The following is a 19,243-nucleotide window of genomic DNA, read 5'->3' on the forward strand; positions in this document are numbered from 1 at the left end:
TTCTGCTTTTGAAAAATGACTATTTTTTTTTTTAGAAACCCAAGAACAGAAGAAGTTTGGGGAGTGGAAGGCAGAATGTGTGAACTTTAAATAAATAAATCAGTTATAATAATTAAAGCAGGACTTGGTGTTGGGAGGTTTGTCCTGAGTTGGAGTAGAGAATCCTATTTCCCTGAGTCAAATTTGAAAGAGGTGCCACTGAAGTAGTTTTATCATAGGAATTCCTTACTGTTTGCAAAATTTCTGATATGCCATTTGGGGGAGGTTTTCGTGTTCTGATCCTTGAAGCATGTTTTACATGGAGACTTCAAAATTTGGCACAACTTGTCAGCAAATGTAAGTCTCGAGAAATCGTTCTACAATGAAGAAAGACTAGCCTTGTGGTACCAGTGTGTGCAAGGTAATGCACCTGTTACCCTGAGGAATAACAGGACATAAACAGTCTTAGCAGGTAAGGACAAGAAATGATCTTCAACAAGATACATGTTAACTAGTATTAGGATTTACAAAAAACTTATTAAAGGAGTCCTTTAGAATTGAACTACAACTACAGGTCACAGATCAAGTCCAGGTATATAAACTTCATACAAATTATACAATTTTATAGTAAATGCAGGTCTTGTTGCACCCACTGACACAAGAAACAGACGTTCGGAGACTTTCAGGACGTTTACAGAGATGTTACTTTAATGGCCAACTCTTTTAACCTGCGCAGGGGCGGACTCTCGATGTGTCCCGGAGACACTTGCTCAGAAGAGCTGCAGATGAGAGCCGCCCCGAACGCTCACAGGCTAGCTCTTTTATACCGTGAGAAGCAAGCAAGCAAGCTACAAAAGCAGGTGTTGCTGTTATCTCTGCATAGCTCTGAGCTCTGGAGGAGTTTTGCTCTGGGTTCAGGAGGAACTATCTGTCTGTCTCCTGTTGATAAGCTTATTTCAGATGACGATTTGTTTCTCTTCCTTATCCATTCTAGTGACCTTCAAGAGGTTTTCTGCTTAGCAATGCTTATAATTGTCTAGCTCTCAACATTCCCCCATTTCCTTGTTGGCACTTATGAGTCAAATCCTTGAATCATACTAATGACGATGGGGCTACAAGTTAAACAGGAGTATAATTAATAAAGGCCTACTAATAGAGGAAATCAGGGTAGTCAGCTATGGGGACATCTTACAGATTCCCGTGTACTACGTTGGTTTTTCTAGCTTTTCCTGTTCTTTCAGTCTCTTGGTTAAGACCTTAATACTATCTCTAATTATCCCTAAATGATTAGCATAAAAGCAACAAGTTTCTTCTAATGCTGCGCATAATTCTTCTTTCCTTAAGAACAATAAATCTAATCCTCTCCGATTTTGGAGAGCTACCTCTGCCAATGAATCTACCTGTCTTTCTGAATAAGCTACTTGATCTTGCAGCAGAGATATGTCCTTAGAGAAAATCTGCAAAAGCTGTCTCAACTCTAATTCTCCCTGAATGAGGGCTGCAGCACTCAATGCGGTGGACCCTAAGATCCTCACAGTGGCTACTATGGGTATAAGGGGAACTCTCTTCTCCCTAGTCCTGGAGGGGAGAACAAAATCTGGGTTTCCTGCATAGATACACTTGGGGAATTATGTACCCAGTTACACAAAACTCTGGATAAGAAATTGGTGGCAAACAATGGTACACCTTGAGTTCTGGATCCCATTACAAATCCCTTCTTGGGGCCCTCCTCTTGGCTGCACCCTGCTTCAATCCTTCCTTTCAGATATATCACCCCTTTATAATTATATAAAGGACAATGGACGAAGGTCTCATCTTCTTGTAACTGCTTCCGGCTGGACATGGACGTTGTCCTACCTAACCTTGGGTCGGGGTGCCCTGAAAGGGGGTGCAGCATGGAGGGAGTCCTTTCCTGTAAGGGGAAGGACCTTACAGAATCCAAGTCAGTTGGCTGTCACTGCGAAGTTGCAGGCTCGGTGTCCAAAGGCTGGCATTACTGGACAGTTGGCATCCTCGTCATATTCTGGAGGTGACAGATTTGGCAAGAGAGTTGGAAGGCACAATTAAATCATAATTACTGAATAACAAAGGCAGGCACCTAGGTAAAGAATGGCTCATCTGGAGGAAGGTGTATGAGACATGCTACACCTATCTAAAACCCTGTGGCTCACTACACTTCGCTCGGGCTGAGGGGAATGTATCAGGATTTCCCTCCTTTCAGATCTCTGGGCCCTTTCTGTTTTGGCTATTAGGACAGAAAAGGGAAGATAAACTCTGAAGTGAAGCCTACAGACCGCCCGAACCCTTCACTAACTAAACTACCTAGTTTAACTAAACTAGTTGAGTCTTAGGGGGAGATGATGAAGGTGGGCTCTTTAAGTGAGGCCTATACTGCAACCAATTGCTCAGGTAATAAGGCCATAGTCCTACGCCCAATGAAAACAGAAGGAGGAACACACAGGTTAATTTACACAACCACTCCTAAGCCAGTCTCTGTGCTGGTGAGACTGTCTTTTGGGAAGACATTCAGTTGCAAGGCCCTTGCTGCAATGACATCTAACAATGGCAATTTGACAGGTCCTTCGTGCCTATAAATTGAACATCTTTGATGATATTACAAACCCAGTTTTAACTTTCAAATGAAAACAGACTTTTAAGACAGTTAGCTGCATGATTCTAATATCTAATACTGAGCATTGTGATTTTCCTTAGACTATGATTCCTCTCCCTAAGATCACCCTCATCATTATTAAAGAGACTACTTTGAGTCCAACTTTTAATTCTGCCTGTTTGTTTGCATAAACATACCAAGAGCAGCCTGGATTGCCTATGATCTTTAAGTTTTCTCCGCTGGAACTCACTCAGGGAACCTTTAGACTGACTTCAGTCTGCCCTTCAGGGCACAGAAGCAGAGCCACACATCTGCCACCTGGCTTCGCCTGTACCAGTCGTTTTACTTAAATCCTTGAGGCTTCCGTTGTGCCTACAGGTTCCTTTTAGCCATCTTTCAGGAAAGCAACCTTCGTTCCTTCCCTGGAAAGACTGCTATGAACCGCACAATTAACCAAGGTACCAGGCTTCTTCTCGTGGGCTTTTGCTAGCTTCGCAAGTCAATCCCAGTTCCTCAGGGCTTCCTGGTGACAACCAGAACCCAGACATGCCTCCTTCAGGCGTGACATTCCAGTCAAAGTATCGGTTAACAAACCACTATTAATGACTGGTCTTAATGGATTTATGCAGAGAAACCTTATGTCATTACTCACTCCTTCAGAATGCCAAATTCTGGAGGGATCAGATAGGGAGAAAAATACCAAGTGCAAAGGAAAATCCTTTCCCTTCTGATATCCTTTCATACACCTTCTTCATTTATATATCTTGCACTTTCCCTTGTTCACTTTCCTACAGAGTGTGAAGTTTTACTATCCCTGGAATCCTTAATTTTCTTTTCAGAGAAGATACAGAACAAAATCTAAAACACAGACAGAGTTCTATAAGAACAGTACACAGGTAGAGGCATCCTCTTGCACCAGTGCGTCTACTGGGGCCTCCGCAGAGACATGCCATTCAGGTCCGGTCTCTTGGCAGAGACATGCTCCTTTGCCTCAGGCTGAAACACACATCAGGCCTAAATGACCCTTCCTGGGTCCCGAGTGGCAAAGGCATTCTCTTTAACCGGTTACAGGCGACCTTCGCTAGGTCTTCAGGTGACCCTAACTAGGTCTTCAGATACAGGGGGTTTCTGATCAGAAACGGAAGCAAAATGAAACTACATTCCTATAAAACCAGAAAACAAGTAGTTGAGGTTTCCTTTCCTCCAGGTTTAAAACTTTCACAACCTTTCTACATATTTTTGCCTATCTAGATTTAACTACAGTTTACCTTTAATCCCTGCTCCTTTCCCACCCTGGGAAGGACTGTACTTAAACTCAGTGGTTAAACTCAATCCGTGGTAGCTAAAAGTCCCTACCAGTACAGGCATCTTCTACTCAAAGTCCCTAGATATGCAGGGACATCCTGCAGCTTTCTGAAGATTAGACCTTGCAAACGCCCTATCAACTCCGCCCTCTGGGCTGAAGTTCCTTTTGGCAGGGCTTGCTGCCAAATGACTTCAGTTTCTGTGGTTACTGCAGCCCCCGCGTAGGGCTGCCCTTCCCTAAGGAAACTACTGCTATCCGAGAACAGAATGAGCTCTGGTTTTTCGTATGCCTCATCCCACAAGTCTGGGCGCACGCCTGTGACCCGCTCTAATATTTCATGGCAGCTCTGCATGATGGTTGGATCAGGGGCTGGCAGCAGGGTGGCTGGACTCAGGGCTGCGCTTTTCAGGAACTGGACTGCTGGGGGATTCAGCAACTGCACCTGGTACTGAGTTAGCCGTGCATTAGACAACCAGCGATCAGGAGAGGACTTCAGAATTCTCTCTATATGATGCTCCCCAATTATCTGCAAATTCTGTCCAAGGGTGAGCTTGCTGGCCTCTTTCACTAGCATGGCTGTGGCAGCTAGAGCTTGTAAGCAGGCTGGCCACCCTGAGGCTACTGGGTCCAATCTCCTGGACAAATAGGCTACAGGCCTTCTCCAGGGTCCTAAAGCCTGGCTCAGCACTCCCTTTGCAATGCCTCCGTTTTCTGCCACGGTTGGAACAGCTTTCCTAAATTTGGCAAAGCCAATGCAGGTGCAGATACCAAAGCTGCCTTAAGCGCCTCAAAGGCTCGGTTCTCTTTTTCAGTTCAAGTTATATTTCCCTCTTTTCCCCTCGTAAGTTCATGGAGAGGCTTAGCCAATTCTGCAAACCCTAGAATCCAGAGGTGGCAATATCCTACTGCTCCCAAGAACTCCCACACCTGCCTCTAGTAATCTTTCTAGGAAAGCAGCGGGAGATTCCTCCCTCCCCTGGATCACTTCACTAATCTTCCTAAAATTGGTGGGCTTCCTAGCGGCTGCCTTTAATCCCCTCAACAGAGCCCTGCGACACTGAAGGAGCGCGTCCCTTCCCCCGCTCGTGTTAGGGTCTCAGTCAGGGGGCTGACTGGGCAGGATATCCTCCACCTCCCTCCTTCCCGCCGCAGTCTCTCCCTCTTCCCCCATAACTGCCTTGGCGGCCCCTGAGAGTATTCTATCCCTCTCCTCTGAGGTAAAGAGGGTCTGTAAGATCTGCTGGCAATCATCCCAAGTGGGCTGGTGCATTCTAAAAATGGTCTCCAGGAGGGAGATTAAACCCTGAGGTTTCTCAGAAAACGGGGGTTCCGATGTTTCTAATTATATAGATCACTAGTGGAGAAAGGAAGATATATCAACCGAGGGGGTGCTCCGGCAGGGGCACCCGGTCAGGGCGGTGCCTCACAGAGTGGCAGAAGTGCTGGAGGTGCTGGGGATACTGGAGCCTCCTCCCCTTATCTAGTTCCCCCTCGGGTGTGAGGAAGGCTCCCGAGTGTCCCTCCCTCCTCCGGCTGGGTAGAATGCGGCACTTCCCTCCTAGGGTAGGGAGGGAGCGCATTCAAGGGGTCTAAGATGTCTTCCCCAGGTCCTGGTAGTTGTGGGGGGGTAGAGTTTAGGCACCCTCCGCCCTCTGGGCGCGGAGGGCTCCGGGAATTTCTTTTGTTTCCTCTTCCCGCGGCTAACAGAACCGTTCTTCCGCAGGAGGCACTCCTTCTTAGACATTTCTGAATATAGCCTGGCTTGTCTAGGGCTATGTCTACCCACACATCGATGTAAACTATCTGATCGGGGTGTGGGGCTCTATAAACTGTGGCCTGAACTGCAAACAATACCGGGAGGTCGAAAGTCCCCTCTGCAGGCCATCCGACACCAAAAGTCGGCCACTCTAGCTGGCAAAGAGTCTGCAGGAACTCCGGATCGAGCTGCATGCTCCCGTAGCCGCGTGCACAGCGCTGGAAATCAGAAAAGTTATTCAAGATGCAATCAAGCAGGGAGTTTGGGGTGGACTCCCGCTGGCCCATTTTCATAAGGGTTAGTTTCACATAACTGAGACAAACAAACAAAACAAAACAAACAGAAATGACAATTTACTTTCACTTCGTCCGCCTGGCCTCTCCTCTCGCGAGGACTTAGGTCTGTCTTAGCTAAGGCTGCCCGCGTAGAGTCCGGGTTAAACTCCCAGCCGTTATGCCGTATGACAGACTAAGGAACCGCAGGTTAGGACCCACGCACGCTCCGTAGGCTGTTGCCCGTGGAGCCACACACTCTGTCCTCACACGCTCAAACAAAGCGGCCGCACTCATACTCAGACACACCGCTGCGCTTCGCTGCGAGCCCTGACGTGACCGGTCACAACCTGAACAGAACAGAAACCAGGCCCACGCGCGGCGTGGTCACAACCTGAACAGAACAGAAACCAGGCCCCGGGCGGCGTCCCGGCCGGGGTGGCCTGGGTGGGGTACAGCGGCGTCCCGCCTACCACCTCAGGCAATACTTCGCTCCGGAGCCCAGATACAGACAGAGGATCCTCCCAGATACTTACCAGGCTCGAGCCCGCGTCCTCCCCTCAGTTTCCGAACCAGACCTCCACCTAGGGAGAATCCCGCTGGGGCCTCCAAAATGTTGCACCCACTGACACAAGAAACAGACGTTCGGAGACTTTCAGGACGTTTACAGAGATGTTACTTTAATGGCCAACTCTTTTAACCTGCGCAGGGGCGGACTCTCGATGTGTCCCGGAGACACGGTGCTCTGAAGAGCTGCAGATGAGAGCCGCCCCGAACGCTCACAGGCTAGCCCTTTTATACAGTGAGAAGCAAGCAAGCAAGTTACAAAAGCGGGAGTTGCTGTTATCTCTGCATAGCTCTGAGCTCTGGAGGAGTTTTGCTCTGGGTTCAGGAGGAACTATCTGTCTGTCTCCTGTTGATAAGCTTATTTCAGATGACGATTTGTTTCTCTTCCTTATCCATTCTAGTGACCTTCAAGAGGTTTTCTGCTTAGCAATGCTTATAATTGTCTAGCTCTCAACAGTCTTTTCCCCAAAATTATGGATGAAATACCTGACAGTAGGCCTTTTAATAACAAGTTTAAAAATGCTTTGAATCCAGAAGAAATCATATATTATTTGGGCAGAGTTTAGTAGTAGTATTTTTTTTTCCTCGTCATTGTACTGGCTGAGATGTTCAGTAGTATCAGGTGAACTGAGAAGACTAGTCTCTTAGAAGACTAGAACACTTAGAAGTGTTTTAAACAATAGTGATCACCCTTGTTTCTTCCAGAAGATCTAAAAAAAAAAACAACAGTGCACTGAGTAGGCACATTTCCAGGTACTTTTTATAGAGAATGACTGATAAAACCAAGAATCAGACTACATTTCTTGCACAAAATTGTTGATTTTGAAGAAAGTACTTGTACAATCATCAATATTTCATGTATTATATCTAATGAAATCCTACATGAATATGAATGGCTGGATGCAGAGAAAATTAAAGATGAGGTGTACAGACCGACCCACTGCCATTTGGAGGAAAAAAGGTCAGAAATGCACTTCTGAAATTAGAAATTTGATACATATATAACTTAAATTGAGGTATAATTGTATATTAAACTTGAACTTCTCTACAGAGATATATAAGTGTTGAGTAATAGTGATGGAGGTGTGTGTGGAATGTGAGATGGCTAAACCATGGAGTGAGTTGGGAATTTTGAGACAAATCTAAGCTCCACTAAACTCTGTTGTAAACTCTGCTGTTAGAAGAGTTTGTTAAATAGGAACGCAGTCTTGGAAACATTGTTTTGAGTTCCATCCTGTTTCCAACCGCAAGCATTGCTCTCAGCTGTCCTACAGTGCCTTGCATGTAAAGGTGCTCAATAAATACTTAATGAGCAAATGTTTTAACCTCTTTTCCAGGATCATACACTTGGGCCTGTTGGCATGTTAAATCTAGGGTGGATTTTTAAAATGTAGTCTAACGAGCATAGTGCAAAACACATCTTTCCCATTACATCTATTTTAGAGTGACAACCATGTATACGTGTTTAGGACATACACAAGCAAAATAAAAAGTGAAATAGAGTGGATGGTCAGCTGCATTTTGGAGGGTGGAATGACTAGTATGTAATTTAGAAAAAAAAATGAATGAAATAAGGCTCCTGTTTGCACTGGACCTGGAACTGTCATTGTCTGAGGAATTCTCATATTGGCACTTCGAAAGCTGCCTGGTACCTAGACAATAAAAATTGGACTAAACTGCGAAAAATTAAAAATGTGGTTTTGGCCCTAGACGAAGTATCCATACTTAAACTATTCTCAGTTGCTTGTCACCTACATCATCTTGGACATTGAAAAGCAGAGCTTGAATTTGCTTCTGCAACTTCAGTTTTAGATAAGAGTAATTTGGAGAATTTTCTCTAAGGGGACAAAACAATGTAGTGCTAGACAGGAAATGACCAATGACATTCTGTAAACCCATTTGGCCATGAGTGAGAAAACTATTAGTGGACACAAAAGTGATCTGGGGAGAGGGACGACTTTTAAGGATGGAGATGACAATTGCTGTGACTGCAACATGAAATTAAGGACACCAGGTGGCACCATTTATTAGTGTTAATATTGGCTCCTACCACCATAGAGGTAAAGTGAGGACTACTAGCAAGGACTTGAAGGAACCAACCCCCATTTCATACTGTTGTGGTTAATTGCACTTGGTTACTTTCTCCAGATTTGGGGAATGAGAAAATTCCATTTTATAATTACATCTGCAGTGCATGGTTGAAGGGAAGGGGAAGCCTCATTCCTCTTAACGTAATTGCTAGTTGGTTCAGGAGGCCACTTGATCTTTACAGATGTCATTTTTTAATACAAGGTTAGAATACACACAAGCACATTCCTAGCAGTCATGTTTTCATAATGTAGAAGAATAATAGAAGCAACATACTTGTTTCACCACTTGGCTGTATGAGACCCACCCATAGAAATGAGTTTAGGAGTCCTTCCCTCTTGCTAACATGTCCACCAGGTGTTACAAGGATCTAGATGGGTTGAGACATACATCTACCGTTTCTCTGGTTTAGGATATAATCTTGGCTTAGGCTAATTTAAGGCAATTTTATGAAGTAGCAACGAGGCAGAAAGGCCCCTAGAAAATCTCATGCCAAGGGACCTGTGAAATAATATTGTAAAGGTGTTTCTGTGTGCGCCCACAACCCCATGAACTAAAGCTGAAATCATACCACTAAAACTAGCGTCCACAAGCTTGACGGTTAACTCGCCAAGTTAGTAGTACTAGGAAAAGTGTTCCACGAGTGAATTTTGATAGGAACAAAGAGACCTGGAGCCACAGAATCCTGGTAACTCAGGGTGAGAGCGCGGTGGAACATTGGAGGTTAAACCAGAAATATACTTACTCCTCCCCTATACACCTAAATCTATCCAGGCAATCATCTACCCTGGTCAATCTTGTTGCCTAGTTAGTAACACTTCTTAGCAATCGAAAGTTACAACGGAGAGTCATTTCAACGTAGGTAGGACACCGCGAACAACTATTCTAACCGCTTTGGGCACAAGTGCTTGGGGGTGATCGGGAGAAGAGCCTTACGGCTGTCTCAGTCTTGAAAATTCTTAGCTAGGAATTAATTTCAGCTCTGGTCCCTGGGGCCTATCGCCAACCGTGACACTGGCGGTGCAGTTACCATCTTGTTGGGGCTCTAGGGAGTGCACTTCCCCGAGGGACCAGACCTCATAATACCATTAAAAGGCTTGGTTCTTTCAATTCTGAAACCATGTTCAGCTGACCTTCCTCTAGGAACGTTACCTGCGACTAAGTTGCGCTGCATCCGTAGTACTGGAGTCCCAGGTCCTCTGCCTCTAGGCCCTCCCATCGGCTAAGTCCCCACAAACATTCGTCGCTCTTGCAACGCCCTCCTGGATACAGACCGCACCCTCTCGCCTTGGCTCCGCCCACCCAGGCGGTACTTCGCGTTTTGAGCCGCCTGTGCCGCCATAGCTGCTGCAGCTGCGGCGGCCGCCGAGCTGAAACTGCCGAGCGCGATGCCCGAGGGCGCTCTGAGCGTTGCGGGCCCCGGGCCCCGGGGCTGGTGAGGCTGGTTCCGAGCGGGGGCGCTGGCGGGTAGCAGGGGCTTTTAGGGAGGTGAGAGAGAAAGGTCCCGGGCCGCAGTGGAGAGCCGGGAGCGAACGCCAGAGGGTCGAGCGTGGGGGTGGGAGGCTCCCGTGCAGAACGGGGTGCCGGGCCACAGCTAGCCGTGCCGCGCCGAGTGCGCCTGCCAGCGCAGGTACTCAGGCCCCCTGAGGGATTCCTTAGTGGCCTCGGCCGTGGGAACAGTTGGAAACTAACGGGGACCAGACCAGCTACCAGCTACTAGCCGTACTAAGTAGGGCCCATCCACCCCTCCAGTTTAAACGCCTCTGGCAGTCATGGGCCTGCCCGTCAGACGTGAGGAACCGCGCAGGGCTTGAAGGCGGGGATGAAGAGAGGGGAAAGGGCAGTACGTACAGATAAGAGCGGCAGACCCTGCAGGGCAGACGGTAAGGTGGCCTCTGCCATCTCAGGCCAGTGAGAGGGTATACTGGAAGAGCCTGTGGAGTGGAAAGGCAGTGCTGCTATTGAAACGAATCCCAAGATTGGGCCAGGAACTGTCCCGGGGCTCCTTATCATGATGGCCGTGGAGGGGTCAACCATTACCAGCCGGCTCAAGAACCTGCTGCGGTCCCCATCCATCAAATTACGCAGGAGTAAGGCAGGAAATCGGCGAGAGGACCTCAGCTCCAAGGTGAGTCCTAGTATTGGGAGCTATCCTTTTCCAACCCTTCCCTGCTGTGCTCCTTGTTCCTCTTCCTTTTTTGGAGGGGGGGGGGGAGAGGAGAAGTAGAAGCTCCTGCTGGCTCTAAGGGATCAAGTGTTCCCACCTCCGCCCCTCAAGAAAGCAGTGATTTAGTTTTAGGTTAAAGGAAAAAGAGCAGCAGGGGTGGGTATGCTGAGATTCATTCATGGAAAGAGGATTAGGAGGAAGGCAATCTGGATTCGTTTCACTACAAAATAAGTCTGTGCTTGGAGAAGCCAGTTGATATGCTATGACTCAGTTTCTCTTCTTGGAAGAGAATAGTGGGAGCACATGTCTTGTGAAGGGCAAGCTGTGACTAATGTAGCTGCCAGTGTTAGTGTCATAGCTGGGTTATGTAAGGCAGTGGTAGCATAAAGAAATATGCTAGAACACCTAGTCTGAAGCATTGGCTTGGTAAATGCTCTTGCCTGCAGTCAAAATATATTTATTTCTTCAAGAGACCTAAAATAATTTAACTGGAGCTTCTTGGCTTCTTAGGAATGATAACAGCAAAATAGTTCTCCTGGTTTGCCCTTGAACATGGCTTATCTCATTCACTATATGCCAAGAGCCACATCTCATTCTGCTACACAAGTTCCTCAGACGGCAAGTCCAGTCCCTTTCCATCCCCTCAGTTGTCTGGGTATTGGTCTTTATGTTTTCTTCAACTTTGTTGAGCCCTACAACTTTGGGAATACAAAAGTGGACTAAATTTATTTAATCCTGGAAAGATTCTAGGGCTTTGTTCCCACAGGATCATATTAGAACTTTCTATCATCTTATTAGCAGCCTGTGAACACAGTAGTAGCCTTGTGTGGTACAGGATTGCCACAGGGAGAGGCATTTGAGACAGCAGCATGTTATTGCCTTGCCTGTATTTTTTCAGAGATGAGCAAAGCCAGTGAGGACTGATTTCGAGCCCTAATGTGCAACATGGCAGGGTTTTGGGAGGACTTAGTTCAGATCTCTATCCCTTAACAAAACCTTAGTTAAGTTTGGTCAGAAGGTGAACAGCTTTCCTGCGTATTCTCTGAAGTCATGTTAAATCAAAACTGGCCACAGGTTCCTTGGCAGTGGAGATAGTGACTTTTCCAAGGACCTTTTTAAATTAATCATTGTTCATATTCTCCAGATGCAAAAGAATGAGCCTGAAACTTAGAAACTTTCTTAGATTTGAGACTGTTCACTCATTTTTTGTGTTGAGTCATTCTCAGTGCTGCTAACACCTTGACTGGTAACTTGGCAACGACGAGTAGTATTAAAGCAATCATATCTTTGGCTTCTTTTTTTCTGATCAAGAATTGTATAGATAGTATAAATGTGTGAGGAGAATGTAGTCTTCAGTGTTAATACTTATTGTAATTTTGGTTTGGGATCCATTAGGTACGGTCACCATTCTTTAAAACTTCCTATGTCATTTATCATTAATGCATTCAACAAGTGTTTATTGTGTGCCTATTATGTGTGGAATCAGTGATGAGTAAAACATTATCTTTGCCATCAAAGAGCTTGTGGCTCACCAGACTTGTAGACAAATCAGACTTCTGCAACATGATGTGGTAAGTGATGTCCTAGAAGTATACAAAAGGTGTTAATGTCAGCACAGGGAAGGGAACCTAAGTCAGCTTAGGGGAATTATGAAAGACTCCACAGAGGAAGGGATGCTTGAACTGTGAGTTCTGAGGCAAGAGGAGGAGAGGAGAAGCTCTCCAGGAAAACAGTGAAAAAGGACATCCCTGGTATCACCACTAAACATGCCTGTTTCAAATAGAATTCAGCGCTTCAGACTCTTTAAATGGCTTTGATTGTGATAGAGCTATGAATAAAGGAAATACTTAGCTGAAGTTGAAAGACCCTTTAATAGTCTGACAGAGCAAGAGTACTTGTGCATACCTTTAGCACCCAAAAGTAATAGCTGTCTTTGTGTGCCTAGGGCCCTACAGGTGCCTGACCCCTCACTCTCCTTATTGAGAGATGATTCTAAAAGCCTGTCTTGTGGTAACCCACATAGGACTTGGTGTATAAAGCTTTGTCAACTGCTTTAATATGTGGTGACTGTGGGTAGTCATGGTAACAGAGAGCTTGTGATTCATGGACAACAAACTCTGAAATAAAATTTGAAGGCCAAAAGACATATATTTCTTTTGGGGGTTGGGGGCAAAGAAGGAAGTGACAAAGGGCCTTGATGCAGCTCTTACTTCAGGTGACCTGCTACTTTGAATCATGTTGTTCCTTCTATCTAAAGTCACCTTTTCACTAAATTCTACACTTATTTTTAGCTCCAACTCTGTGTTTACTAGAGCCATAGGGCCTTCTCTGACTAGCCCCGCTATCTTAGAACCAATTATTCTTTTATGTGTGTCTTCATTTCCAAAGGTCAGGTGTCATGTTCTTTACTTCCTTTACATCACACAGTTTAGTACAGTTTAAGGAATGCAGTAGAAAATAAATAAATGAATGAGAGCAATTTAAAGATGTCAGATATAGTAGGGTTAAATTTGGAATTCTAGAAGAATAGGAAATGATCAGGAGGAGTTTATGATCTCTTTAGAATAGAAGTCAACTAAGAATAATAAAATATTGAAAAAGAAATAGAGGTGCAGCCTTGTTAGGTGTGAAGAGCATAAGAGAGGCAAGGAAGCACATACAGGGTCTGGCAGAAGTAAAGCGTGCGTGAGTGTAGGTTGGTAGGGTCATCATACGGGTGTAATAATTTCTAGTTTTAATTTGAACATTGCACCTACAATGTCATATGGTGTGCTTGAGTGTGATATTGTTATGTTACAGAATTACATGTTTTTGACTTCGTAATAAAAGATTTTTGTACTAAAAAGGGGGTGTTATTTGTTGCAGACCCTGTATGTGCAGAAAGTAGTGCTTATTAAAGGCTTTTTGGTTAAAGAGAGACCTAGTTAAAACTATGGTTAATATATGGCTAAAAGCTGAAGTGAGAGCTGGTGGAGATGGGGATTTAAATTGTTAGTGAGAGAATAAATGAGAACTGGGATTTTTAAAAAACTTTCTCTAAGCGAGGGAGGTCTCTGCAGTGTAATAGAATTGGAAGTAGTCTGCGGTTTCGTGCCATATCTGCTGAGTCTTGAAGTATAACTTAAAGCTGTCAGTTGTAAACACCCTTCAACTTTGAATCCTGTACAATTAATTGTCAGTTTTACTTCTCATCTCAGTTAAGGCTGTGTTTTCCTTAAGAAGCAAATGTGTGGGCTTTTGGTAGCTAACCCTCCCCCTCTTTTCTTAAAGTTTCTGAAAGATTTTTATGTGGAGGGAGCTGGGTTGTTTTTCTCTTTTAACAAGGCCAGAAATGGACTCAAGCCGAGCAGGCAAGATTTAAGTTAGGGTTACAAAAGCATCGACTGTGCTGGAGGGTTGTTAGGTTTTGAAAAAGTAAGCGAAGGAGGTTTTGAAATCTTCCTCCTCCTTAATAGCCATTAATCCAGTCTGGGTTATATATTATCCCTCTGGAAACAATGGGGAAACAGACTTGCAGCATGCTTCCAGTTCTCAGTTTTTATGAATATGAGCCTAATTAATTCTCATATACCCCCATGCGCACACCTCCTCCCCCCCCCCGTCTCATTTTTCCCTCCAACTTTTTTCCTACCTGATTGTGTGGTGGTACTTTGAGCCTTTTAACATGTGGGCTCTAGGAAAGAGTTTATGTAGGTGTGTTTCATGGAGGAGAAAAACTGGCAATAAATCTAATTTTAATTTATGCTTGGAATTTGAGCCCAGGTATTAGTGTTGAGACCCTTTAATCCACCTATTTGGTAGTAGGGAAACATTTATTTCTTTTTAATTTTTAATTAATTAATTTTAATATTTTATTATTTATGCTATTACAGTTGTCCCACTTTTCCTCCTTCGTTCCCACCTCCACCCGGCCTGCCCCCCACTTCCATTGTCAGTCCCCTCACTGTTGTCCATGTCCATGGATCCTTCATATATGTTCTTTGACTACTCCCTTTACCTTTCAATCAGTCCCCATCAGTCCCCACCTCCCCCCTCCTCTCTTAGAGCTGTCAGTCTGTTCCATGATTCTATGCCTCTGGTTCTATTTTGCTCATTAGTTTGTCTTGTTCATTAGATTTATAAGTGAGATCATAAGATTTCTGTCTTTCACCGACAGGGTTGTTTCACTTAACATAATACTTTACAGTTCTATACATGCTGTAGCAAAAGGTAGGAATTCCTTCTCTCTTTCTGCTGCGTAGTATTCCATTGTGTAGATATATTGCAGTTTTTTTAATCCACTCATCTACAGATGGGTACTTAGGCTGATTCTAAATCTTGGCTATTGTAAACAGCACTGCTATGAACATGGAGGTGCCAAAAAAGAAAGATTATTTTATATGAAAACAAAAACAGGGACTGGCTGGGTAGCTTAGTTGGTTAGAGCATCATCCCAATATGTCAAGGTTACGGGTTTGATCTCAAGAAGCAACCAGTGAATGCATCAGTAAGTGGAACAATAAATTGATGTTTCTTTCCCTCTCTTTCTAAAATTAAGAAGTTCCTTGCTTCAAAAGAACAATGCAAAACAATCTCCCCCCCCCCCACCGGGTATTTGTATGAAGAAACCCAAAACACTAATTCAAAAGACATGCATCCATATGTTCATTGCAACATTATTTGTAATGGCCAAAATATGGTAGCAACCACCAATAGATGAATGGATAAAGAAGATGTGGTACATATATACCATGGAATATTATTCAGCCATAAAAAGAATGGAATCTTACCATTTGTGACAACATAGATGCACCCAGAGCGTCTTGGGCTGAATGAAATAAGCCAGACAGAAAGACAAATATCATATGATTTTACTTAGGTATGGTATCTAAAGAACAAAATAAATGAACAAGCAAAACAGAAACAGACTCATAGATACAGAGAACACTTTGATGGTTGCCAGAAAGGAGGGAGGATTAGGGACTGGGTAGAAAAGGAGAATGGATTAAGAAGCACAGATTGGTAATTACAAAATAGTCACAGGGAAGTAAAGTCTACCATGGGGCATACAGTCATTAATATTATAATAACTGTATGGTGCCAGATGGGTACTAGACTTACTAGGTTAATCACTTCGTAAGTTATATAAATGTCTAATCACTTGTTTCAGGGTTGTATACCTGAAACATATACTATTGTATGTCAATTGTAATTGAAAAATTAAAAACTATTAAGCAAAGAGATTAAATTTCTAAGTTCATAAGTATACCTTATCTCCATCTAAAACTAGAATGCTGTTAAAGATACTTTCTCTTCCTTGCCCCTTCATTCATAGTTGAGATTTAAATTTCCTTGTAGATCTTGAAACAACACTTTGTGAAACTCCATGGCTGATTTTCTTTTACTTTGTCAAATTCTCTGTTAGAGGAATCCTGAGAGGGAGTTTCTTAGTTCTTCTGGATTTGAATATTACTTCTCATTCACACTGTACTCACTACAATTTCTAACTTCTCTTCATACTTTTTATTAGTCTTTGAAATCTGTGTTCGTTTAATGGTGCCCCTGGTCATTTTCCCCAAAGTTTAGTTGGCGTCATTAAAGGTATTGGCATTTAAAAACCAAAAAAAATATATATATATATAATAAATATTGTGAATAATTATAAAATGATTGCTGATGTCACTACCACCCAAATCGATAAATAGAACGCTACCAGGGCTTTGGTCGTTTCTGAAGGATGTCATGCTAATGGTGTCAAGTTGGGTGAAGATGGAGATGAGGTTTTTGTCCTATGTAATTAAGACAATTTTATTTTTAAAGATTAAAATACCCAAGGATTTGATCCTGTTTGTTCTTGTACTTTTCTTAACTTAAATTTTATTTTCGATTGCAATTTACATTCAGTAGTATTTTGTATAGTTTCAGGTGTACAGCATAGTGGTTAGACAATTACATACTTTACAAAGTGGTCCTCTAGGTCCATCCATGCTGTCGCAAATGATAAAGTTCCATTCTTTTTTATGGCTGAGTAATATTTCATTGTACATACGTATCGCAGCTTTTTTATCTACTCGTCTATGGGTGGGCACTTGGCTGCTTCCATATCTTGGCTATTATAAGTAATGCTGCATTGAACATAGGGGTGCATATATCTTTCGAGTTAGTGTTTTGTGTTTCTTCAGATATATACCCGGCAGTGGAATCACTAAGGCATAAAGCAGTTACATTTTTAATTTTTTGAGGTAACTCCATATTGTTTTCCACAGTTGGCTGCACTAATTTTCATTGCTGCCAACCTTGCACAGGGTTCTCTTTTCTCCACATCCTCACCAACACTTGCTTGTTGATTTATTGACGATAGCTGTCTGAAAGGCATGAGGTGATACCTCACTGTGGTTTTAGTTTGCATTTCTCTGATAGTGACGTTGAGTGTGTTTTCATATGTCCGTTAGCCATCTGTATGTCCTCTTTAGAAATGTGTCTATTCAGGTCTTCTGCCCTTTTTAAATTGGATTGTTGGTTTTTTGGTGTTTAGTTGTATGAGTTTTTTATAAACTTTGGTGTATTGTTGATGTATCATTGGCAAAATACCTTCTTCCATTCAGTAGGTTGTCTTTTCATTTTGTTGATGGTTTCCTTTGCTGTGTGTTCTTGTACTTCTTATTTTCCCATCCATTATAGATTTGTGCCATTAAACATTTTTAGGCAGTATGCTTGCTGGAACCACCCCTTTCCAACCTTTGTTGTTAGTGCTTTCTGTCCTTATCTTACTTTCCCAATAATAATCCTACAAGTAATAATATTTGTTGTGTTAATACTAACATTTATTGAGCTTTTGCTGTGTACTGGGTCAAGTGTTTTACATATATTATCTCACTCAAATTTTATATGACCCCACTATAAATATTACTATTCCAGTTCTGTAGGTCAGGAAACTGGTGCTAAGAGAGGTTGGGTGAGTAGCTGGTGGTCACACAGCCAGTAGGTGACTGAACTGGGATTCTTAACTGCAAAGCCTACTCTTAATCTTTATTCTGCTCTCCTTCCAGGGACTCTTCATGTGCAAAACATTTCACTGAGCGAATGAGTGTGCCCAGTATTGCTATAGCCAAGGGTCTCATCCTGCATTCATCTTGGAAAACAGCAGTACCTTAAAAAGTATAATTTTCTCCCAACATTTCCTACAGGAATTAATTTAATGAATTTCGCTGACTGTTATTTTAGAGTTGTCATTATTTTAGAGTCATCATTCAGTAACCCTTGTCCCTCTACATCCTTGCTTCTCTTCCCCTCACCCTCAACTCCAGACTTTCCGAACTGGTATCCCAACTTCTCTCCTTGTGGTACAGTTAGGAACCGTGCAATTTGTGGTGCGTTGGGTTTGTGCACATCAGATTGATAGGGTGCAGCCACATGGTTCCAAATGACTGTAAGCCACAAGCAGTTGGTGCTTCTCTCTGGGGTTGGAGTGAGGTGGTGGAATGAAGTGGAGACTAACAGAAGTCTTGGTTGTCTTTGTGTGTGAGTATCACGGGACTTTAAACTGTTTTGTTCTTAGTTGGCAGTTGATGGTGTAGCTCACACTCCTGATGGCTTGCTAGCGCTACCTACCCCAAATCTCTCCCTTTTTACCTTTGTGCTTTACCTTTTTGTTATCTCTGTAGGTGTCACTACCCACAACAGACCTTTTCTTTGAAGCTATGGAGAGTCGCTGAGTTAAAATGCCTATTTTTGGTGGAAAAAACTGTATTTAAAATGCCCTGTGCCAGGGTTGCCCTGGATGATGACATTTTAGTGAACATGAAAATGAGCAAAAATGAGGTCATTTGCCCAACTGACTCTGTTTGGCTGGGTGGGCCCTAGGGCTGCTAAATTTTTGGAATCAAGTGACTTGCCTGCTCACCTGATCTCAAATTTGTATCATGCGCTCCCCCCACTGCCTAAAATAGGGCATTCCTGTGAAACTTTTTGTAAGCTGAAATGGCATAAAGCAAAGAAGCTTTACTATTAATTTACATGGAAAATTTTTTGAGTGTTCTCAGACTCCCAACATAACCTACCAAGTCATACCAAATAACACACAAAACCCAAACTAATACTAACATATAGTAAAAGCAGTGCCACTCTCGCTACTCGGGCTGCACGCTGCCTTTATAGTAGCTCACTGCCAGACAAACACTGAAGGCTATTTTCACTCTTCGCCTTTTTTTGTAAAAGTGAAAATCTTCTTAGGATTTCTTTCAGTTAGCAAAAACAGGCACTAATGTAAAAGTGAAGTGGCATATCATGAACTTCTGAAAAATGGGGGATACCTTTATTATGATTTCTTTTCTCAAATAACATTATGGGTACAAAAGCATGGGTTTTTAATGCATACTTTCCTGCTGTTGCCTCAGTTAGTCTTGAGGAGAGGAAGCCTCAAGCCAGGTGGATTGGGGACAGGGTAGCCCAGGGACAGTTAGTGATTATTGGGAGGAGCCCAGAGCATGCTCAGAAACCCCAAATCTGGTCACCTCTC

General features: G+C 43.4%; 1 protein-coding gene across 3 annotated transcripts in view; it reads left to right on the top strand.

Annotated features, from left to right (window-relative positions):
- Positions 1-9,890: 9,890 nt before the first annotated feature.
- The window catches only part of MAPKBP1 (mitogen-activated protein kinase binding protein 1), a 57,195-nt gene continuing 47,842 nt past the window's right edge, over positions 9,891-19,243 (top strand). The window contains exons 1-2 of one of the 3 annotated variants that reach the window (XM_053927674.2): positions 9,891-10,014; positions 10,487-10,707. In XM_053927674.2, the coding sequence (XP_053783649.1) occupies positions 10,591-10,707 (117 nt within the window). In that variant the 5' untranslated portion in view covers positions 9,891-10,014; positions 10,487-10,590. Of the gene's footprint in view, positions 10,708-19,243 lie in introns of all 3 variants that reach the window. The other 2 variants (XM_053927675.2, XM_053927677.1) reach the window with 2 other exon arrangements.

This window comes from Desmodus rotundus, chromosome 7 (assembly GCF_022682495.2).
Source record: "Desmodus rotundus isolate HL8 chromosome 7, HLdesRot8A.1, whole genome shotgun sequence".
Classification (NCBI taxonomy): domain Eukaryota; kingdom Metazoa; phylum Chordata; class Mammalia; order Chiroptera; family Phyllostomidae; genus Desmodus; species Desmodus rotundus.